General features: G+C 42.6%; 1 protein-coding gene across 8 annotated transcripts in view; it reads left to right on the plus strand.

The window, feature by feature from the left end:
- Positions 1 to 24,798, plus strand: part of bcar1 (BCAR1 scaffold protein, Cas family member) — a 137,744-nt gene extending 112,946 nt beyond the window's left edge. For all 8 annotated transcript variants that reach the window (XM_079681505.1, XM_079681507.1, XM_079681506.1 and 5 more), the window contains 6 exons: positions 13,835 to 13,984; positions 19,266 to 19,361; positions 19,904 to 20,278; positions 20,991 to 21,863; positions 22,700 to 22,786; positions 23,335 to 24,798. In XM_079681505.1, coding sequence (XP_079537631.1) covers positions 13,835 to 13,984; positions 19,266 to 19,361; positions 19,904 to 20,278; positions 20,991 to 21,863; positions 22,700 to 22,786; positions 23,335 to 23,892 — 2,139 coding nt within the window. In that variant the 3' untranslated portion in view covers positions 23,893 to 24,798. The remainder of the gene's footprint in view (positions 1 to 13,834; positions 13,985 to 19,265; positions 19,362 to 19,903; positions 20,279 to 20,990; positions 21,864 to 22,699; positions 22,787 to 23,334) is intronic.
- The last annotated feature ends 359 nt before the right edge of the window (positions 24,799 to 25,157 follow it).

The raw sequence follows: 25,157 nt of genomic DNA on the forward strand, positions 1-25,157 counted from the left end.
AGGAGTGGCTGGATCAAGTTAGCTACGTAGCTAGCACGTTAGTTAGCATTACAGCCTTGTCATTTTTATTAGGCTTAATATGAAGTAACATTAAGTAACCCAAAATGTTAAACAGTAAGAGTAGTAGTCATATTTCGTGAACCCTTTGAAGAGCACTGTCACCGGTGTGATCATTCTATAATACACAATTTAAGCCCGGGGGAGAAATGCTAGCGCTAGCATCGGTGATCGCCGATCTTTTCTACTTCATGCTATCTGCACAAATGGCTGACATTAAACATTAAAAAGACCAGGCAGTTCAGAGAGAATCAAAAAAAGGCAGGCAGCTTTGCATGACATTCTTCTGGACGTGTTTTCTTGTGGTGATAGTGAGTGTAGTCAATCGTTTTGTTGACAAGACAGTAGTGACGGCCATCTTGGTGACGTGTGTTGTTCTGCGAGACCAGAGATGTAGTTCATTGAGCGTTTCACACAAACAAAAGTGTTACTTCACAGTTTTACGACACATTTTTATTTTTTTGACTTGCAAAATTATCTTTTAAATTGACTAACATCATATGTGTAATTCATGGCACAATTCAAACGGGATCGAAAGATAATCTTTCTCTCTCCATTGATTTCAATACATAATTTTTCCGAAATAAGGTCCCATGGAGGTCCACCGGACGGGGAGGGACTTCGCCACTCATAGAGAGAAGTACATAAGGATTATACTGTAACAAAAGGCTTCTGTGTGAGGTTGGTAAAATAAGGTCTTCCTCGTACATTAGATAGTTAATTTGCTAGTTAGGTAACTGTATGAATAGTTATTGACGATGCAGACAGCTAGTGTCACAGTGTTGAAGACCAACGTACTGTGTATGAGATTAACCTCACTATAAGATCTTTGTATTTTAAAAATATGAATCTCACATTTCCAGTTGGTTCCAGAATTAACGTTAACGTAGAGATTGCAATATTGTTTGTTGAGCTGGAGTTAATTATTGAAGCTTACTGTTTAACCTTCATCATATTAAACGAACGAACCCAAACCTTATTATCATTACACTGGAGAAACCGACTCATTGTGGCAGCAGAACGTGAACATGTAACTTAATGCCTGCATTTAAGGACGAAAAATAGCGTAGTTAATGCTTTAGGGACAAGGAAATCATTTGTTTAGATATGACGTTATGTGTGCTTCTGTGATTAAGCAATTAAGCTTATTCATTGCATTACATTTGTTAAAGATGTTTGTCTTTTACCCTTACGTGTGTGTTACAAATGAATGTGAATATGGGATAGGACAAATATTTAATTTGACTGTCTCATAAAAAATGATTCCAAAATAACAATAACATAAAAAGGACCCCAACTAGACAATAATACACAATCCAACTGATAAGATACAGTAAGGGCTGTGATATCCAGCACTTTTTTTAAGGATAACAAAAAGATTATGACATGAAGTTTGCATGTAAAAAAGTCTGTGACCAACACATGTTACTTTACATATCTGTTTGTTTAAAGTTTCCAGGTGATTCAGACGGACCAGAGGATGCTGAACACGAGAGACAGACCGAGATTCCTGACATCAGTGAACTTCAGCATGGAGTGAAAGGTACAAAGACCCTTTCATACTGTACAAAGAATCGAGAAACGTTCTGGTTTAAATAGATAAAGTAACAACTATAATACACTGATATACATTCCTTTAAACACGACTAAATACTGACACATCAGGGAAGTTGAGTGTTCTTTCCTTGCAAACATTTACATTTCGATTTCACCAAGCAACAAGATATTCTGTCAGTTTTCACATTTCAATGTATTTGAGAATTGCTACCATTTGTCTCTACATATTGTCTGTAAAAGACGTGGTAAAAGTGGTTCTTACAATGAGACAACCGAACAGCATGATTCTACATTTACACTAAGTTCTGATAACAGATGAATATTATGTAATAATAACATATATTTTAATGTTGATTAACTGCAGACTGTTCATTCATAATCAGATCATCTTTGTAGTACAAAGGGATGAATTTAAAAAACACATTCAAATGAAAAAATATACTATTTCTACATCTGCTAAATAAACAAACACACTTTTTTCATAAATAACACACTTGCTCTGCAATAATGTCATAAGCCGCGTTCACACCGGAGTACTTTTCCCACTTTAGTTCCGATATAGTTCCAAAATGTCGCGTTCACACCAAAAGAGCCGGAACTAAAATTAGTTCATGAGAACCTTTTTACCCCCTTTTCCGTCCCTGCTAGAGAGCAGGGACTCTCATGCGGCTCTCTTGTGAGAAAAGAGCTATATTTCTGATTGGCTGGGCGGATTGCAAACCACGCCCCGTAAAACTAAAAAAAAGTGTTGTGAAGCCACCATTTTATTATCCTCGCATTAGCATTATTAGCATTAGCATTAGCCCAGCGCAGAAACGCAGAGGGAATAACTTATGGCAACACAAAATAAAACATGGGAGCGGTGGAGATGAGGAGGTGTCGGCGTTCTGGCGATTTACTCGGAAGGCTTCAGTAGAAGCTGCTGGGAGTCCCAGCCGCTTCTACTGAAGCCAGTCCCCAACTCCGGAGACTTCCGGCCGGGGATTTTGAGCGTGAAGTTGTTTGCGGCCTGCCAGTAAACCCAAAGCAGAAGAAGAAGAAGTGACGTCAGTGGCTTCATTTGCCTAATCCACCCCCAGGGACTTATTCCGGTAGTTCATCAGAACTAAAGAGTTCTGATGAACTAAGTTCTCATGAACCTTTGTGGGAAAAGTACTGCGGTGTGAAAGCGCCTATTGGTTTCATGTTTCTTGTAATTTCTGTTAGGAAAGGACATGCCTGAAGGACACAACTGCCTCACCGTTTTCTCCGAGGGGCAAGAAGAAAATGAAAATCTGATATCAGATTAAAGACCAATACAAGACATTCACTAAGAAACTACTCTTTTATTGTGAACACAAAGTCAAACAGGACCATCATTTGTTTGTGACAGCTGTGCCTAGTATGGGCTCACAGATGCAGTTTGGTGGTTTCTTCATCAGGCCTGGTCCTCCTCCATCAGGCCTGGTCCTCCTCCCAGAGAAGGACCGCTCCACCTCAGTCCTCTCCATCCAAACCCACAGACAGGACACCCGTCACACTGAGGTTCCTCCCAAAATCTCTGCAGCTTTCTGGACATCCACGCTGTCTCATTTGATCCACACTGTGAATATGAGAGGGGAAAATGTGTAATAAATGCTTAAGACAATAAGAAATATGAAGTTAACTGTAAGGAGTGGCTCAGTTTTTTTTAAAATAAACAATACTATTACTGTATTTCAATATCTCACATCTAAAAGTTTAATTTAAAAGAAGAAGAGGCCCCAAAAACAAATATTGGTTTATCAATAAATGTAGTTGATTTTGTCTTTTTAATTGTTTAAAGTGGACTTATCATGCTATATTTGAATAACATATTGTAGGGCCATACCTATATAAAACATGTCAGCCGAAGTTTTTTTTTCAAAATACTAAACAGATCATGCATTTTAGCCATGCCTCATTTCGCTCTAAACAACAGCTCCAACAAGGCGTTTAGGACAGAGAGTGAATACACATACTATACAGAGATGCTGTATGAGAAACCAATGTGAGTTTGGAAAATTGAACAATGTAAATCTATGCTAGTAGACCTCAACAATGGAATTATGAACAGTAGAAATGGCCATGACATGGGACCTTTAAATGGTAAAACAAAAAAAGGAAAGGTTCTGGATCAATTTCGGCTTAGTTAGCTTGTTAGCTTATTGCAGCTGTGCATGTTGCTAGCGGGCCACCTCACGAGCTGCCCCAGGTGATGTAAACAAGAAAACCTTGATAGACCAGACCGTCTCAGTTTGTAGACCGCTCGGTCCGGGGTCCAGCGGCTGCGGTGCTGTTTCTCTATAAATCTATAAATCCATGCTGAATAGAGAACCGCAGTGACGCGTCGTAAAACCCGGAAGTAAGTTAGCAATTTTAGCACTTCCGGTTCCTTCCTCAAAAAGCAATGCATTTTTTCCATAGGGTTTTGGAAAATAGCAATAAGGTCTGTGGTTGACACAAATTTAAGAGATAAATCACGTTTTGTTCTACGACATTAAATACATCAGCAGTGACACCACTGGGGATTTTTGAAGAGTTTACGTGTCTGAAAAACAATGGTTGTTACCGAGTGGCTGAATAGGACTACAGAAATTGTCGAGGCCGTTTTACGTCATTACGCCGAACACGTAAACACTCCCGCTAAGTTTGTTTTCCCCTGTGTTCTTCTTGAAAGCAAGTACCTGCCTATCTTTAGTATCTGTATATCTATATCTGACCATTAGAATCTGCATTTTTGAAATTGTCGTTTTTAACGCCGTAGTTTTAAAAATTATAGAATAATTAATTACCAGTGTTTTCCAATTTTACTCGGCAGTTCATTTCGTTAGCTAACGTTAGCTAACGTTAGCTAAAGCTAGCGCTATTGCTTTGGTCCGGGTTGCAGCCACAGGTCTTCGCATGAAACGTGCTTGTTCTATCGTTTCCCGGCCGTTGTTTTCCAAAGGAGAGTCTGGATTCGTGTCATGAGGTAAGCTGACGTTACATTTTTGTCCATGTCACGGTGAAATGTAAATGATGGGTAGTGACTGTATCGCCGTTTTAGAGATTGCGCTGCTGAAAAGACCGCAACATAAGTAAAGATAATGAATACATCCTATTAAAACCTGCCTGGCTTATATGATAAGTCTAATTAGTACAAGCAGCATAATGTTTCACCATGTAACTAAAGATTGTTGTCAGGGAAATCAGTTTGACATATTGAACTAATAACAAATCACCTCTGGCTGGCAGAGAACTCTCTGCTCCATAGCTTCTCTTGGACATAAAATCACATGTACATTTTACATTTATATTCAATTTAATATTCCATCCCTCACATACTTTTGTATATATAATAACTTATATTTTGTTTTTCTTGTTATGCTGCTGCAACACAAACATTTCCCAAATTGGGATCTATACAGTAATATCTTATCTTAATTCATTAAGAAATATAACTATTATAATTAGTGTAGCAGCTGACACCTATTTTCAATATGGATTAATCTACCATTTATTTCTTTAGTTCAATTTTCATCTATAAAAATCTCAAAATAGTGAAAATGTTCCCGAGACTTATCGAAGTGCAAGGTTATATCTTTAGATGTTTTGTTTTAGCCTATGTACTGTATGTCTTAATGCTCTTATATGTGACGGGGTGACTTCCATGAAACTAATATTTTATATCTTCCCAACAGACGAGCTGACAAGAAAACTAACACTAACAACCACAACATTGCAAAGGCGAGTAAATGTAAATTAAAAAAGAATTCACAATTTTTTTATTTCTTCTTCTTTCTTGCAGTGAGGTGAAGCTGACCTTGCACTTGGTGCCAGTAAAGATGTTCCTCACGCAGGCTGAATGTGTCTCCTTCCTTACTGACACAGATTTGCAATGCTTCACTAATTGTCATTTCCCTGGCTCTGTAGGGACACTTTACCTCCAACACAGCGGAAGACCCTACCAGACCATCTGGAGATGCCCCCAACAATCCTGATAGGGAGAGCCACAAATCTGACTCATGGACCTGCATCTGGGTTGCAGTGGTGAATGCCCTGACGCCCTCACATTCATTCATAGTCCCCCACTGTACAGACAAAACACCATCAAGGGCCTGTTGTTGTCCTAGCACCCTGGCAATAAAGGAAGCAGTCACACGCTTTGACCTCTGGACAGCTCCAAAGTTGCTGGCAGTCAACCTTCCTTTCCTGAACAGATGCCAGTTTGGGTTGGTTCGCTGACCAGTGGTAGCCACCTGAATTGCCCTCTGTTGCTCCTCAGACAATACCATGCTTGCCACAATTGCCTCAGGTCCCTGATGCCCAACAGATTTGATAATTTCAGGAACAGTAAGTGTTTCCACGCTGCAGTGTTCCTCTTCTGGCTCGGGGGAGAGAAGCCAAGAAATTCCTGAAAACCTGCCCCCGAGTCTGTCCCTCAGCCAGTCACGATCTTCGGAGGTGGGCTCTCTTGTGAGCGGGTTAAATTAGTTATTGGTTTCAACAGTCACATTAAAACAGGTACTAAATCAGCCTACTATCACCTAAAGAACATATCTAGGATTAAAAGACTAATGTCACAGCAGGATTTGGAAAAACGTGTCCATGCTTTTATCTTCAGTAGACTGGACTACTGCAATGGTGTCTTCACAGGTCTCACTAAAAAATCTATTAGAAAGCTGCAGCTGATTCAGAACACCGCTGCTCGAGTCCTCACTAACACTAAGAAAGAGGATCACATCACTCCTGTTCTGAAGTCTTTACTCTGGTTCCTCACTAACACTAAGAAAGTGGATCACATCACTCCTGTTCTGAAGTCTTTACACTGGCTTCCTGTGTGTCAAAAAAATTGATTTCAAAAATACTGCTGCTGTTTATAAAGCACTGAATGGTTTAGGCCCAAAATACATTTCTGACCTCCTGCTAAATTATGAACCATCCAGATCTCTCAGGTCTTCAGGGACTGGTCAGCTTTCAGTCCCCAGAGTCAGAACTAAACATGGAGAAGCAGCGTTCAGTTATTATGCTCGAAATATCTGGAACAAACTCCCAGAAACTTGCAGGTCCGCTAAAACTCTTACTACTTTTAAATCCAGGCTGAGGACTTTTCTTTTTGACGCTGCTTTTAATTGAACTATTCATATCTTAGACTGCACTGTAACTTTTATCCATGTATTTTTTCTTTTAATGTTTATTTTATGAGCTTTTCTTTTTAATGACTGATTTTAAATGCCATTTTCTTAATGTCTTTCATTTTTTGTAAAGCACTTTGAATTGCCTTGTGTTGAAAAGTGCTATATAAATAAACTTGCCTTGCCTAATAAAGATTTCATGTGACACATACAATTGATTTGTTGATGGGAATTAATGTGAATAAATTAACTCTAGGTTAACGGTACTCTTGCTATCACTACTCACCGACACTATAAACCTTGTCCCTCATGCTAGCCCTGACAACACCGGTAAGCACACCTTCATCTAGGCTGCACTGTTACGTGTCCTGACTTGTAGTGGTTCTCTCCTCTATCTACACTCTTCTTGTCATCTTTGTAAAACAATATCAGACTCGTAATTGACACAGCCATGACTTCTAGTTAAATTCAGTGTGGCTAAAATGAAAAGCTTTGTTAAAATATGCAAGCACGCGAAAGTCAAATTCAGCTTTATTGTGAAAAATTCTACATGTGTTATACATCCAGAAATCTCAAAATATCGTTTCCCACAGTGTGACATGTATACATAAAACAAAACAAAAAGGGCCTAGATAAACGTGGTACACATTAAACAAAACAAAAAGGGCCTAGATAACCGGGGTATACAGTTTAAAATGTTAATATATTTAAAGTGTTCAAAGTGCAGTTTCAGTGCAAGTCAGTTGAAACGATCTTAAGTTGGCGTGACGTTGAAGTCGTGCGACCCTGGGCTGTACTGGCTTGTAGTTCGTTTATAGCATAACGTTAGCATTTTGCTTTTGGCGACTAGATTTATGATTCAGAAATTATAAAAGTAGGGTTGACATGTGGAGATTATCCGGCTGAACAAAACGTGATCCCTCTCTTAAATGTGTGTCAACCACAGACCTTATTTCGAGCTATTTTCCAAAATCCTATGAAGAAATTGCATTGGTTTTTGACAAAGGAACCGGAAGAAGTTTACTTCCGGGTTTTACGACGCGTCACTGCGGTTCTCTATTGAACCTTCTGTTTCGTTCTTCTTCTTCTTCTTCCTCTTCTTTAATGGTGACTTGCAACCAGACAAGCATTATCGCCACCTACTGTATCACTGCAGTGTGTGTGTGTGTGTGTGTGTGTGTGTGTGTGTGTGTGTGTGTGTGTGTGTGTGTGTGTGTGTGTGTGTGTGTGTGTGTGTGTGTGTGTGTGTGTGTGTGTGTGTGTGTGTGTGTGTGTGTGTGTGTGTGTGTGTGTGTGTGTGTGTGTGTGTGTGTGTGTGAGGTGCTCAGTAGTGAATGTGAGAGGATTTCAATAGTGCGTGTGCGAGGTTAATTTTCAGTTGCATGTTTGCAAGGTTTAATTTTCAGTTGTGTGTGTGTGAGGTGTTCAGGAGTGAATGTGAGAGGATTTTAGTAGTGTGTGTGTGAGGTTAATTTTCAGGTGTGTGTGTGTGTGTGTGTGTGTGTGTGTGTGTGTGTGTGTGTGTGTGTGTGTGTGTGTGTGTGTGTGTGTGTGTGTGTGTGTGTGTGTGTGTGTGTGTGTGTGTGTGTGTGTGTGTGTGTGTGTGTGTGTGTGTGTGTGTGTGTGTGTGTGTGTGTGTGTGTGTGTGTGTGTGTGTGTGTGTGAGGTGCTCAGTAGTGAATGTGAGAGGATTTCAATTGTGCGTGTGCGAGGTTAATTTTCAGTTGCATGTTTGCAAGGTTTAATTTTCAGTTGTGTGTGTGTGAGGTGTTCAGGAGTGAATGTGAGAGGATTTTAGTAGTGTGTGTGTGAGGTTAATTTTCGTGTGTGTGTGTGTGTGTGTGTGTGTGTGTGTGTGTGTGTGTGTGTGTGTGTGTGTGTGTGTGTGTGTGTGTGTGTGTGTGTGTGTGTGTGTGTGTGTGTGTGTGTGTGTGTGTGTGTGTGTGTGTGTGAGGTGTTCAGTAGTGAATGTGAGAGTATTTTAGTAGTGTGTGTGCAAGGCCAGATGTTTTCAGTGGTGTGCCCTACATGGCCCTTCATAGGCTGTGACTCCATCTCTCATTCATTCTTTCTTCTCTTGTGTTTTTTTTTCCTCTTACTCCGGGCTTTAAGCAATAAACAAATTATATGTATAAGTTGTTACACTACAGTTTTTCATGGTAGGTTAGGTTTTATTTGAAATGTTTAATCTCTGAGATTTCTGTCTCTATCCAATAAAGGGGAATTAAAATGGTTGTGTTCTGCTCAAAGCATAGAAAAATGGTCATTTAAAGAATAAGCAGCAGCATATATATCTGTTTTTATTGGAACAAAGTCATTCCCAAGGAGAACTCTGAATTTTCCAAAGTAGCAGGGTTATAAAATAATAACTATGCATAAAACTAAACTATCTGCATGACTAGGTACCACAAGAGAGAACAAAGAAATGTTGTCTTTTTATTATTTCAGTGAGCCAACTCTTTAACATTTAATATGCTCCCTTGTATCTGAATTAGTGTTGCTTTGTGAAACAGAGCAGATTAGAAAAGAGGAAAATGAAAATGTTCTATTTCATAAACAATGCACAGGTCTAAAATAGTTTCACTGTAGCATGGAACTGGAGCAAGACACAGCAGATACAATCTGACTAAGAGTAGTTGTAATGCATATATGTGCACAAATGTGCATATAACCACTTACACATGCATGACTGTATATATGCTAATACATTCATGTATGTTCCCCATGCACATACTGTAGATATGTACTGTACATACAGGCAGCTGCTATGTATACATTTGTATACGTTATGTATGCAACACAATGCAATATCTATTGAAAAATTATGAATTGATTTAAAACGAGATATATAGAGCAACTCATACATATGTTTCTTTAATTATTCGGCTCTCTTTTTTGTTTATGTATAAATATTTTTTCCTGATTTGTTGAAGAACATTATAAAATAGAAGAAATATTTTTCTAAATAAACAGAAAATATTTCCCGATGAGGATTTACTATAAGTGTGTAAGTATTACAGTGTAAGGGATATATGCAGCGATATTATCCTGCTTATGACACATCTACTTACTAAATTAATAAATAATTTAAATCCAAAGTTTTGTGCGCTTTACAAATATAGAAATAAGAGTTAAAAAGTATTCCATGTTGTTTTGGGGATGGAGGAATACTAATGTTTGGGTCACAGCTGACATTTGAATGACGGGACTTCTTTCTGCAGAAGAATATGAAGAATATGACTGCACATGGTCCCTTAATCAGAGAGATAGTGTAATAGCACTTTCCTTGTACGATGTGAGGGTCTAAGGATAGAGGGTGTCGTTTTCTCATACTGATATTCTGCACAAACTGTGCTGATGTATTAGCTGTAAAGTGTCTTTACTGTAGGGTATTTTTATTATATGTACAGCACTTTGGCTAGACCAAAAATCGTTTAAAAATGTGCTATATAAATAAAACTTGATTTGATTTGATTTAGCAGTATTACACTATCGAAAAAAGAGCAGGTCCCTAAATCCTCTAATCTACCAATCAGAATCGAGTATTCAAGTAACATGTCCTCAGTCTAAACACCCAACCCTCTCCTGTAATGAGGCCTCGCTCTATTTTTACCACATTTCTCTTTTAACTTCACATCTGTGCTGTACAGATTTTTTCTCAGCTGCAGCTACATATATAGAAAGCATATTTTTCTCCATGTGGTTGGTGGTCATTTTGAAGCTGGAGGACTGGGCTTCCTTAGAGAATGTTTGGTAATGTTTTTACCAGCAAATAGCATGGAGGAGATTTCACCCTGCTTGTTTGCAGCCTGAAGCCCACACCCTGATTTCTCATCGGCATGAAGCAGAGATAGAGAAAGAGAGAGAAGGACAGGAAGCCAGGGAGAGGGTGGAGGGTGCTGCTGGGAAGAAGGAGGCATGTAGCTCGGAGCAAAGGTCATCTGTTGAACAAAGACTTCAGCTTGACGTAATCATATAAATGGAACAAAAGAGTGAACATCCCAGCTTGTGCCACACATGGCCCTCTGTCATCGTGTGTGAGCATATTTGCTTGTAGAGGAATTTTCCTTCACTGGATCCTCGTAAATAAATGTGTGACTGTAAGGCATTTGACTGTTGGTAGGTCAGAGAAGCTTCAGCTTTTATGAGGCCACTGATTTATTCCAAGAACATAACACAGAGAATCCTCTTTGATATGTAGGTCAGAACATTTGAAAGTATGCAGCCATGCCCAGACCAGAGTTCTGTAGGGAAGAAGAGGATGTTCAGGGACAGGATACAGCTGGCTCTCAGTCAGAACCAATGCTCATAGTACATGTAGGTGCACTGGAAGACTCTGAGAGGTAACATCCTAACAAAGGCTGAGAGCATGGCAAGGATCAGCATAATACTATTCAAGTTACAAGAACAAAGTCTCCTTAAATACCTTGTATGAGGTTGGGCTTGAGTGTAGGACTATAGCTGTTTTTCAATTGGACACTCCCCCAAGCACACTGACTTGTTGTCTTAAATCGTGAATGTTGGCAGGCAATCAGTGGACTGTCTGAAATGCTGTAACCTTCTCTCAAAATCATACTTTACGTCAGTTCTTACATATGTGCATGAAAGCTACAGTATAAGCAGTTCTAAATGTTCTGAATTAGATGTGAAAAGTTGAGGAAAATACCGTATTTCTCTGTTTATTGAGGATGGAGATGATATCTTTAATTGAGTTTAACAAATAAACTATTTCATAAAAAAGCACATTGCACATAGGAAGTTATGCTAATATGAAATGATGTCATTAACTAACAGTCATGACACAGACAGGTTAACTCTGGTGGTGACCATTGATCCATAGCTCTGATCTCCTAAAGGGATTAAACGTCTCAGCTGGTCGTACTATTACTAAACCTTACACACACACACACACACACGCATAGATACACCGATCACTTAGTGTTAGTGTATACGTGTGTGTCCATCCTCTAGGGTGCACACAGACAGGTTATCAATAGCTTGGGTCATCAATCTGACACAGCGCAGAGGATGTGTGTGTGTGTGTGTGTGTGTGTGTGTGTGTGTGTGTGTGTGTGTGTGTGTGTGTGTGTGTGTGTGTGTGTGTGTGTGTGTGTGTGTGTGTGTGTGTGTGTGTGTGTGTGTGTGTGTGTGTGTGTGTGTCAGTGCAGAGGACACATCTGGCACTTAGCCAGATGTCGTCAATACTGTTGAAAGCTTTGTGACAATGAGGTAAAGTGTGTTTACAGGAGTGTGACGCAGACTGAGAATTAACATTTATCAGATATGTTCTTATTGCATGGTGATGAAATGATTACCCTAAGAAAATAAACATTGACCTAAATCCCTCGGTGTGGAACAGAGAATAAAAAAGCGGGTGAGATGAAGGCAGATTAGTGCCGGCAGGTTGTCAAATGGATGGTTTTATCATTTGTCTCTGTCTGTCTCACACAAAGTGTCCCTCTGACAGCTGGGGAGCCGAGCAAATATTATCAGAGAGCTTCCATTAATCAAAGCTGGAGGCTGGTGATTAAACAATGATTCTACACACTGATACGACACAATAAGTCTGTTCAGAAATGAACATAACATAATCATTCAATCTTTTTTTTAAGCGTGGCTTCATATTAGCTCTATACCAGATCATCCATAAGATGATGTAGGCTATTTTGTGTTTTTCTTTTGTCATATTTTTTTTTTTTACAATATATATATTTAACTTTCAGTTACAAAAGGTTTTTCTGGTATCGTTATCCTCAACCATATTGAAACCTGTACCAGTCTCTTCTCTCTGCATCCGCTTAAGAGACGAAATAAGTTAGCAGTTAGCTGCAGTTAGCTCAACATGTAGACAAGTGTAAAGAGCAGCTCTAAATAGCACTGTCCATCTAAGAATGTGTTATTTAGAGTTTTTGTTTTTGCTTTTAGTTAAACAGTTTTGTTGTTGTCCACTTATCCCCACCAAGTTTAGAAGCATTCATTATCTTCTCTCTGCACTCGCTTCAGAGGTTAAAGCAGGAAGCAGTTAGCTACAGTTAGCTTACCATGTTGGCAACACAAACAAAAAAACAGCTCTTAATAACACTTTTCATCAACCTATTATTTGAATCATGTGCTGATATAGAAATGTAAAAAGGAGCAGTTAGCATTAAAGCATTTTGAATGTATTGAATGTTGTCTACACTACCGTTTTGATACAAGCAAAAACATTTAAGATATTTACAGAATTCTCAAAACAAAAGTTATTTCATGTTAATGTTTCTGATAGTAAATTGAAAATAGTAAATGAGTAAGCTTGTAAAACAAGAGTGTTTATAATGCAGGCAATGGTAAATTACTTCCACTGCTTCCATGCTAGCTAATAAAAAACAATATTCCATTAGCAGGTGTTTAGGTGCGGCCACACAGCGATTGGTGATGGTCATATAAACCAGGACATGGAAATGTTGTGGAAATGACAGTGTGCATGTGTGTGGCCGCTTGTGTGTGTGTGTATGCCTTTGTGTGTGTCCGTGTATGTGTTGTATAGCACAGCTGTTGTGGTTTCCCAGGCTGGCTGGTTGACTCTACACTTACAGCGTATAATACACAGTTTAAACAGGCACACAATAGGTCAGCCTGGTTCCCACGATGAATAGGACAGGTCCCCTGCTCTGTTTTTATTGTCTGTGTGTGAGCAGCGCACTTTTAATGAGACCAGACAACCCTCAGTCTCCGTTCATTCAGTGTGAGGAAGCAGCAGCACATTCTCATTGAAAGGTTAAGAAGCCTTTTAGTTGAGTAAATTGAGAGGTGACTTTGTGGTGCATTGTGACCCTTGCAGGCTACCATAGTCCCTTCTACATTAATATTTCCCAATATCCTTTCCTAACCGCTTTTCCTTAAACTCAGTGAAAAATGTCATGGGATTAAGAAAAGATGAGGAAAGGCTCACTTTAGAGGAATTTAAGGAGTTTATTGTAATTTTGTTAAACGATTAATTTACTTTTTATTTCCGGTGATATTCATAATAAACATCTTTAAAACAGATTGTTGCAGTATATATGTGAACTATATAACTTGATGCTGTTCTTCAGTCTCACCGGCCTCTGCTCTGTTTCCGTGTCCAGGTGGTGGTTCCTACCCGGGTGGGACAGGTGTATGTGTACGACACACTGAAATCAGACCAGGACGAGTATGACGTCCCACCCAGACATCAGCTCCCGGGCCAGCAGGACATTTACGACGTGCCACCCACCCGCCAGCAGTACAACACACAGGTCAGTGTGTGTGTGTGTGTGTGTGTGTGTGTGTGTGTGTGTGTGTGTGTGTGTGTGTGTGTGTGTGTGTGTGTGTGTGTGTGTGTGTGTGTGTGTGTGTGTGTGTGTGTGTGTGCGTGCGTGCGTGCGTGCGTGCGTGCGTGCGTGCGTGCGTGCGTGCGTGCGTGCGTGCGTGCGTGCGTGCGTGCGTGCGTGCGTGCGTGCGTGCGTGCGTGCGTGCGTGCGTGCGTGCGTGCGTGCGTGCGTGCGTGCGTGCGTGCGTGCGTGCGTGCGTGCGTGCGTGCGTGCGTGCGTGCGTGCGTGCGTGCGTGAGAGAGTCAGAGGCAGGAAGTCCGTACAGTGTGAGAGACACAGAGCGAGCTTGATTGAAGTACAGAGAGGAGTAATAAAGTGTTACTAGATAGACACGCAGGAGCGGTCTAATTGTCTTGTCCTTTTCCTGACCACCATTCCTCAAAGAAATATGCGAAGGAGAATCGATCAGGATTTATGAAAGTACTGCCGAAGAGGATCTGACTTCACTTTTTTGGGCAATGATTGGGCAATGTGATTAAGTTCCATGATAAAGAACGACCATTTGTGGTAGATGGATTACTAAATGTGCATCTAGATACTTGCCCCTGTGCTTTCTTATCATAATATATATTTTTTTTTTTTTTTGGGGGGGGGGGGGCGCCTTTCATAACACCCAAGGACACCTTACAGGGTTACAAATTTACAATTAACATTTACAAATTTTTTACAATTTTACCTTACAAATTAAAATGGTGGATTTAGTGAAGTATCAGCCGGGGTAATACAAGACAAACAACAGGAAATTGACTACAAAAGGACACAAAAGGACACAGGGTACAGTTTATAATGAGAATGCCAGTTTGAACAGGTGGGTTTTGAGTTGGGTTTTGAATGTTGTTATGGAATCAGACTGTCGGATATGTAGTGGCAGGGAGTTCCAGAGTCTGGGAGCCGAGCAGCTGAAAGCTTGAGCACCCATGGTTATGAGGCGATAGCTTGAGACGGTGAGAAGTCCTACGGACGAAGAGCGGAGGGTGCGGGAGGGGGTGTACTCCTGAAGGAGGTCGTTGATGTAGATGGGGGCAAGGTTATGGACAGCTTTGTATATGAGTAGAATGTTTTTGTAGTCAATACGGTAGCGTACAGGAAGCCAGTGTAGTTGAGTGAGAATGGGGGTGATGTGGTCGGATGAGTTGGTGCGGGTGATGATCCGGGCAGCAGAGTTCTGGATTATTTGCAGTCTATTGAGGAGCTTGATGGGAAGGCCAGTCAGAAGTGCATTGCAGTAATCAATCAGGGATGTGACGAATGAGTAGATCAGGATTTCAGTGCTGGGTTGGGACAGAGATGAGCGGCGTCTGGAGATGTTCCGAAGATGAAAGAAGGCGGTGCGGATGATGTTTTTTATGCGTGGTGCGAATGAGAGGGAGCCGTCCAGAATGACACCGAGGCTTTTCACTTGGGCAGCAAATGGTATGGGGAAGCCGTCGATGATGATGTTTGGTGCTGGGTTGTTATGTGAATTGGTGAGGGTGGATTTGGAGCCAATGAGCAGGGCCTCAGTTTTGCTACCGTTAAGCTTCAGGAGGTTCCTGCTCATCCAGCTCCTGATGTCCTCAAGGCAGGTGGTGAGGGAGGTTGGAGGGACGGCAGTGGTGGGTTTGGAGGAAATGTAGACCTGTGTGTCGTCGGCGTAGCAGTGAAAATTAACCTCATGGTGACGGAGGATTTTGCCCAGGGGGAGGAGATATATGATGAATATGAGTGGACCCAGTACTGACCCCTGGGGGACACCCAGTGAAATAGCACTTTCTTGTGACTTGTGATTACCGAGTTGTACAAACTGTTGTCTGTCAGTGAGGTAGGATGAGAACCAGGAGAGTGCAACACCAGTGATCCCAATGCCAGCCAGGGGGTCCAGGAGTAGTGGGTGAGAGATGGTATCGAATGCAGCGCTGAGGTCAAGGAGGATGAGGATGGTGAGAAGCCGGAGTCAGCTGCACGGAGGAGGTCGTTGGTGATTTTAACCAGGGCTGTTTCAGTACTGTGTTTTTGGTGGAAACCAGATTGGAAGGGTTCATGGATGTTGTTTGTGTCAAGATGGGACTGAAGCTGTGCGGCAACCACCCTCTCAAGGGTCTTGGAAATGAAGGGTAGGTTGGAGATGGGCCTGTAGTGGTTTAGATCGGCTGGGTCAGTACCGGGTTTTTTGAGGATGGGAGTGATTGCAGCCAGTTTGAGGGAGGTGGGTACAATTCCAGAGGTGAGGGAGGAGTTAATTATGTCAGTAATCATGGGTGATATGGCTGGTAGGCAAGCCTTGACCAGGGTGGTGGGAAGAGAATCAAGCTGACAGGTGGTGGTTTTAGCTTTACGGATGAGCTCTGAGATGGTGTATTCCGATGCTGGGGTGACGATGGAGAGGGAGCTGATGAGTGATGGACCAGTGGTAGACATCCAGGGTCGATCACTTGAGGAGGTGCATGCTGAGGCCAGCTCGAGGTGAATGGTGTTAATTTTGGAGTGAAAAAATTGCAGAAAGTCAGTACATTGGTCAATGGAGATATCTGGAGGGAGGGTTTGAGGAGGCTGAAGTAGGTGACTGACTGTGGAGAAAAGAACTCTGTTGTTACCAGTGCTGATGAGGTTGGAGTAATATGAGGACTTGGCATTGGAAAGCGCGTTCTTGTAGAGGTGAAGGTGATCCGAGTACATTTGCGTGTGAACTGAGAGTCCGGTGCTCTTGCACAGCCGCTCCAGTCGGCGGCCAGTTGTTTTGAGCTGACGTAGCTCAGAGGTGAACCAGGGGGCGGAGTGGGTGAATTAAACTTTGCGAGTTTTCAGGGGAGCCAGGGCAGTGAGGGAAGAGGAGAGACAATTATTATGGTGATTCACCAGGTCAGCAGGGTGGGTGGATGTTGGAAGATTGGGGTAGGAATTAATCAGAGTGGTGAGATCTGTGGGGTTAATGTGTTTAATGTTTCTGAAGGTGATGGACCGTTGTTCTTTGGCTTTGGAAAGGGGGGCATGGGTATCAAAAATTACAGCTTTATGGTCAGAAATTGGGAATTCAATGACAGCAAGGTTAATGGGAGTGATGCCACTGCAGCAGAGTAAGTCCAGTATGTGACCTTTGTTATGTGTTGGGAGGTTGACATGTTGTGTGATATCGAGGCAGTCCAGGAGTGAGATTAAATCATTTGCAAAAACATTGGATGGGTCGTCAATGTGGATGTTAAAGTCACCTAAGAGGATATCAGTAGGGGACATTGCACATACAGACGTTAGTAATGATGAAAATTCAGTGAGAAAAACAGCAGAGGGCTTCGGCGGTCTGTAGATGGAAATAATGATGATGGGTTTGGGGCCAGTGAGTTTTACAACTAAGCATTCAAAAGAGGAGTGATGGGGGACAGTGACAGCAATGACTTTAATGTTTTCATGGTGCAACACAGCAAGCCCCCCCCCCCCTCCCAGTGGCACGGGGTTTACTAATAAAAGCATAACCCGGAGGGACAGCTGCATTAAGCTGGGAGAAGTCATCAGACTGTTGCCAGGTCTCAGTGAGGCATACAAAATCAAGATTTTTGTCCATAATGAAGTCAGAAACCAGCTGGGCCTTATTGGTGAGGGATCTTATGTTAAACAGACATAGTTTCAGACAGGTAAGTTGTGCGTATGTGGATGCTTTAGACAGGGGGGATAACACACTGTGATTGACAGCACGGGCAGTGCGAGGGGGGCGTGGCTCAGTGGACCAGAAAGAGCGGATTGTTTTGTTATTGCTGTGTTTTGTGTACTCAAAGTTTCGTCCAGATCCACGGTGAATGTATCTTGGTCGTTTGAGAATAGTATAGTGTTGGGCAAGCAGAGCTGGAGGGTTCCTGGAGTAAGACCGGAGACATAGCAGCTCCGTTGCAGAGTAACGCAGCGGAAGAGACGTATCATGTTTTTTCATACAGGCTAAATAACTGGATGACAGTGAAAAATATAACATAATTACCACAGTTTGAATGAAAATGTAAGAGATCTGATTGGGGAGCAGGCCGGCTATATTGCACCTTAGCCTATCACGTCCAATGTGTTGGAGCGCTAGCCAATAGAAGTGCGAGTGTTACATAGTGATGTCATAATGTTAGGGATAAGGAGTCCAATGGAGGTGTTTCAGGCAGGGGGGGGAGTGTGTGGGAGAGAAACAGCTCTTATCATGGCTGCCTCTTCTATGGTATTTAACTCAGTTAGGGACCTTCCCAAACAAATAATACTTTTCGACTGCAACCTTACTCAAAAAGTTTCATAACAAGGTGATCATGTGACCAAAACTGCTTCACATTCCTGGGTCAGCTCTCTTCCCCTCCTTTCTCCCTTTTCTTTCCCTCCTGCTCCTGTTTCTCTCCTTTCTTCTCCTCTAATCCTCTTCCTGCACCTGTGTTACCTTCCTCTCCTCTCTAGCTCTTCATGTCCTCTCCCTCCCGCGAGAGACAAAGGCAATAGATGTGAGGCATTCAACCATTTAAGCTTTGTTTTCTGACTCGTTAGCTCCTCTCACACTGTGTCTGTGTACTGGCACCAGCCATTTCACATGAGCCAGCAGATAGGTATGTGTCCTGAGTCCTGTCAGCCAGAAATGGTCGATAAGGCTCCTCTCACATTTTAATCAGGATCTTTTTCTCATTCAGTAATTATATGATTAACAAACTTCCTGAATAAATCAGTGTGCCTGTTTTTATGTCACCATAACCCTAGATGACACCGTGTAAAGAAACACGATGAAAGCAGCTTCTTCCCAAATGTTGTGATGAAATGATCAGAACATCTGGTACCAACAACTACACTCATTTACATCTCCCATCTGGCTTATTATACAGTCGCGTAACGTTGACAAATGACTGCAGGATGGGTATCTGCAGGGAAGAGTCAGAACTGAATTAAGTTACCTAAAAAAGGTTTTAACACATCTAAAAAAACATATTTTATTTACAAAAGTCATAATTGTTTTCAATGCCTTGAATCGAAATAAATGCTATTTTGTTTTCAAGTATTTAATCCATTTTGAAATGATATATTGTGTGTGTGTGTGTGTGTGTGTGTGTGTGTGTGTGTGTGTGTGTGTGTGTGTGTGTGTGTGTGTGTGTGTGTGTGTGTGTGTGTGTGTGTGTGTGTGTGTGTGTGTGTGTGTGTGTGTCCAGTGTGTCCGTTTGTGTGTTTTCAGTGTGATGTGTGTAACAGCATGTTTATTTATGTGCCTCTTTCTCCCTGAGTTCAGGTGTATGACACTCCTCCCATGGTGGTGAAGGGGCCCTCTAGTGGTCGGGATATATATGACACCCCAGTAGGCTCGGACAAGCACACACAGCAGACGGTAAGGACGTGTGTGTGTGTGTGTGTGTGTGTGTGTGTGTGTGTGTGTGTGTGTGTGTGTGTGTGTGTGTGTGTGTGTGTGTGTGTGTGTGTGTGTGTGTGTGTGTGTGTGTGTGTGTGTGTGTGTGTGTGTGTGTGTGTGTGTGTGTGTGTTTCACAAATGTACATCACAAGTTGCTTAATACTGACAAATTGAAGATGTACTGTACATGTGCGTGTACGGCGTACAGTACTGTGTCCTTACTGCGATGTTTATAAAATATGATATAAATTGATCGTCAATTTAAAGGAATAATATGCAGCATTTTCCTGGGAGAAGAATGTGTTATGACTCGTTCTAAAATCATTTGTTTTAATCATCGCCTCTGAGACACGGCTCCTCTGAGGGTGTGTTTATTTGTGCTCTAGTATTTAAAACTGACATTAGGTCTCTCTCTCTGTATCTCTGTCGTTGAGGCAGGGAGGAGCAGTACGCCTTGATGCTGTGTGTTTACAAACCGTAACATTTGTATAACAATTAAATATTTCTCCCTCTCCCTTCAGGTCTATGACTTCCCCCCCTCGGTCAGTAAAGATGTCCCTGACGCTCATCCAATCAGAGAGGAGACCTACGACGTGCCACCTCACTTTGCCAAACTCAAGCCAGTCCCCGCCCCCCCCGGCCAGTACCCGCACAACCATCTCCTGGACGACGATGAGCCGCCCATTCCAGAGGATGTGTACGATGTCCCGCCCCCAATCCTGACTGACAAGCGTTACCGCGCCGACAGGGACGGGGTCAGCCAGCACCCCCAGGACATCTACGACATCCCCGCCAGCCTGCGGAGCGGGGGGCACTCCGCCCAGGACGTGTATGACTTCCCCCGGGACCGAGAGGAGAAAGGGGGAGATAACAACATCTACGATGTGCCCCCACAGGTAGGACAGTTAAAGGACAGTAACACATTTTTGGAGTTAGTGAAGTGTGTAACTATCAACATTACAATAATACTCTAATATGTATACATTTCATATTTGTCATGGGGCAAAGTTGCGTACGTAGAGAAGCAGCCAACATAAACTAGGCTCCCTATATTCTCCACCTCAAACTAAGCTAACTATTAGCAGCTGTGCTTGTGATTCTTAATTAGCCCACGATGTACACACACATCCACACAGCACACACACATGCAACAGTGATAAAAGCCAAAACACAAATTGGCCCCTACACTGAAAAAACTGAAACGTTGACAGATTTCACAAAAGTGTATCAGGTTAGATGAAAGCAATAATATGAAGTTGAACCTAATATGTGTTATTTAAACGTAATATTATTGCTTTCAACAAACAATACAGTTATGTGAAATCTGTTTACTTAATACATTGAATTAAACTATATTTTTGAGTTGGATTTCATTTATTTCAAAATTGTTGAACATTTACAACTTTTACATTATCATGTAGTTAGTATTTGTTGACTAACATTGCAATCATTTCCAAAAGTAAATACTAATAATAAATCATATAAATATAAAAGTAATAATCATAGTTTGTACTGATGTAATGAACCCTGTTAGCTAAATACGCATACAGGACACTGCTAGCCTAGCTTGTTAGCATCTGCTTTAATCCAGATGTGCTGTGTTTCCAGGTGGTGCGTGACGCCCAGTCCACCAGTGAGGACCTCAGCCTGTCCTTCAAGCGTCTCTCTGCCTCGAGCACAGGAAGTACACGGAGCAACCACTCTGCCTCCTCCCTGGACATGGTCCCAGTCCGAGACAGCTCCTCATCCTCCTCACTTCCTGGCTCTGCTCCAGGGAAACCCCTCATCCTGGACCTGGAGCAGGCCATGGAGCGCCTGTCCCGCCTGCAGCAGGCTGTGGAGTCCAGCGTCTCCCTCATGATGTCCTTCATCACAGGAAACTGGAGAAGCTCTGCTCAGCTGGAGGGGAACCTCCCGGCCATCCACCAGGCCGCTGACCGTGTGCGCTCTGCAGTGAGGGACTTCCTGGAGTTTGCCCGGGGTGCGGTGGCTAACTCCGCCCAGGCCACGGACCGCTCTCTGCAGACCAAGCTGTTCCGCCAGGTGGGCAAGATGGAGGAGGTCTTCCAGAGTCTGATTCAGCACAGTCAGGGTTTGGACGCCATTTCCTGGTCGCACACTGGGCTCGCAGCGCCGCCACCAGGAGGGGACGACTTGGATCGGCTCATCATGACGGCTCGAGGTATCCCTGACGACGCCAAGCAGCTGGCCTCCTTCCTCCACGGCAACGCCTCGCTGCTCTTCAAGAGAAACAACCGGCAGCAGCAGCAGCTTCCGCTTCCTCCAATCCCAGGAGAGATCAGCGGTCACATGACAGGATCAGGAAGTGGGAGCTATCAGGGAGGGGAGAAGGTGCACATTCAGTCGAGACCCCTCCCCTCGCCGCCGAAGTTCTCAGCTGCAGAGGAGGAGGGTATGGAGCGGCCGTACGAGAGCACAGAGGAGGGCTGGATGGAGGACTACGACTACGTACATTTACAGGTACACACACTTTTCATAAAGCCCTGACAGAAAGAAAAAGATAGTTTTATGTTACTTACTTTAGCAATGAACTGATCACACACCTTCAGTCAGGATACTCACATCATGTGCTCATGTTTTGCACTGGAGCAGAGTCCGTGATCTGCCCTTAATACTTTTTTATTTTTGTCGACATTTTATTTATTTTCATTTTTTTCTTTCTTTCCAACAAATATTTATACATCATGTCTTTATAAAACAAGGGCCATGCAACACAATACATTGATTTTAAAAAGAGAAGACATGACTTGTGCCCAATTTAGCCGTTAGCTTATATCCATCTATTCTACACAATCAATAAACACTTAAAACATTACATAGTCCACCAACTAACAATTATAAAATATAAATTAGCACGGGCCAACATTGTCAGTACAACTATAGAATAACAAATCATTTTTAACTCAAACTAAAATTATTGTTAAGTTGACAAGAGTGGTTATCAATACCCATTTGTAGAGAAATGCTGTAAAGCTCCATGCTATCACTCTGTTTGACTGTGTGTCGTTGATGCTGTATCTGAGAGTACTATGAATAGTTGTTCACTATTGAATGGTGCCAAGCTTTCGAGTTAGCCTTGAGTAAACATTTCCTTATCCAGCTGACTGACCTTCAGAGTCACTATGTCATTACAGATTTACAGATAAGCAATAGATTTCAACTCAGAGTGATTGCAGTTCCTGTCTGTCACCACTAGAGGGAGACAGATAATTACTTTTCTTTGTCTACTGCTCTAGAAACAGAGAGATGTGTGTCCAGTGGTGTAACAGCTGTGTGTCTGTGTGTTGATCTGTCAGGGAAAGGAAGAGTTTGAGAAGAACCAAAAACAGCTGCTGGAGAAAGGCAACATCAGCAGACACAAGACACAACTGGAACAGCAACAGGTACCCGCCTTTACCCAGTCTACACACACACCTACACAAACGCCTACACACACCTACAGCCTCTACACACAACAAACAGCACCATCATTAAAGAAAAGCGAGTAATATGATATATATTATAGCCGTTATATTGTTTATTCTGTGATGCACTACAAATAGGTACAGCAGTATATCTAAAATATCTACTCTGCTCTATTTGTATATGTCTACTATACAAATAAAAAAGGACATATATTTGATATATGATTGGCTTCAAATAAAGATGATATGACCTAAGTGAGTATTCAACGCCGTGTATATATGTGCTTCAGAGATTGATAATGTGATAATGAATCTGTGTTTGTATCACTATCAGCATCCCTTCTGAGGTTCCACACACACACGCACACACACACACACACACACACACACACACACACACACACACACACACACACACACACACACACACACACACACACACACACTGGAATGTCAGATACTCAAACAGAATTAATTGATTTATAATTTACATGAAGTATTAATTGTCCCCCTCCTCTCCTCTCCAGATTAAACAGTTTGAGCGGCTGGAGCAGGAAGTCAGCCGGCCAATCAACAACGACATGACGGGCTGGGTCCCGCCCCCACTGCACCCTCCAGCCAACCAGCAGGCCCAGAATGGCTCTGGAGGCTCCTCCTCCTGCTCCTCCTCCTCCAAGCTGTGCCACGGCGACCGGCAGCTCCTCCTCTTCTACCAGGAGCAATGTGAGCAGAACGTCACCACGGTAACCAACGCCATAGACGCCTTCTTCACCGCCGTCAACTCCAACCAACCTCCAAAGATCTTCGTGGCGCACAGCAAGTTCGTCATCCTCAGCGCACACAAGCTGGTGTTCATCGGGGACACGCTGTCCCGGCAGGCCAAGGGCCCCGAGGTGAGGTCCCGCGTGGGGCAGAGCAGCAACACGCTCTGTGAAAAACTCAAAGACATCGTGATCAGCACCAAGACGGCGGCGCTGCAGTACCCGTCCCCCGGAGCCACCAGGGAGATGACTGACAGGGTGAGGGAGCTGGCGGGGTGCACGCAGCACTTCAGGATGGTGCTGGGGCAGCTGCTGGTGATGTAGGGGGGGGGGGGGGGCAGTGACATAAACTCAGAGTCCCAGGAACACGGGGCAGAGACTCCCCCCCCCCCCCCCCGGAACGAAGGGATGGTACGCCCCTGCAGCTCGGGGTAGGAGGACCTGTGGAGCCCCTCCAGTGTGGGGTGGAGACCCCACATCCACCCTCTGCTCCCTTCCTACCTCACCTTCCACTGGGACCATTCCTCCCCCATCCCTCCTTTTTATTCTACTCAAAGGAACATTTGTATTTTCAGTGGGCTGGGCCAATGGTTGTAAAATAATCACTGTAAATATTTAAGTTACTGTTAAGTCAGAAAACCAAGAAAGAAAAAGGACTTCCAGTATATAAATATAAATATATGGTTCTTTTTTTTTGAAGAAGAAGAAGAAGAAGAAGAAGAAGAAGAAGAAGAAGAAGAAGAAGAAGAAGAAGAAGAAGAAGAAGAAGAAAGAAAACATGAAAACATAAGTGTAGTTTTTAGACAATATCAATAATTGTTATTATTATTGCTATACCGTATAATTCTGGCTGATTCCTGATCCGTGTATCGTTGTTGTTATGGATGTGTAAATTCCAGATGATATGTATGACTGTATGTTGTAGTACATCTATGCTCTTCTCCATCCCTGACAAAGGCACACTTTCCAAAAAGCACTGGAGCACACGGCCATCTTGAACGTTTTGCCGCGCTGCAGTGAGTTTCACACTGATTACAATCGAGCAGTGAAGGCAACACGAGCCCTGCACAGGTCCACTGATGCAGGTGGGAGCTGATCCAGTGCCCTCTTAGTGGCTTTCTGAGAAACTATATGTAGGTTGTTTTGTAAGAGGCATGTATTTGAGAAAAGGAGTGTAAAAGGTTCAAATCTAGCATTGAAATTAAACCTGCTTTCCTCTTTTCTCTGAAACTGTGGTATGGTCGTTTCTTTCAAATATTCAAAACTGAGGATCAAATGTGAGTAATAGGTGAAACATACGGTGGCCGACAGGTGCAAACGCGATGCAACCGCCCAAAGCTTTTCCATTAGGAGGAACCGCACAGAAGTTTCACGATGCACATATAAAAACAGGAAATGTGCAAAAACACATGCAAATGAAGAAACATCTTCACCAAGCTCTCAAAACATGCGGAGCATTTAATCAAAGCGCAGCTTAAACAGAACGCTGCCAATATATCTTTTTTGATTTGCATCGTTTTTGAAGCGGCAGCGTGTTTATCCTAATGGAAGTGTTCTTGGCCGTTATAATGAGTTTGCCCGTGTCGGCC

The sequence above is a fragment of the Notothenia rossii genome (assembly GCF_949606895.1).
Source record: "Notothenia rossii genome assembly, chromosome: 5".
Lineage (NCBI taxonomy): Eukaryota > Metazoa > Chordata > Actinopteri > Perciformes > Nototheniidae > Notothenia > Notothenia rossii.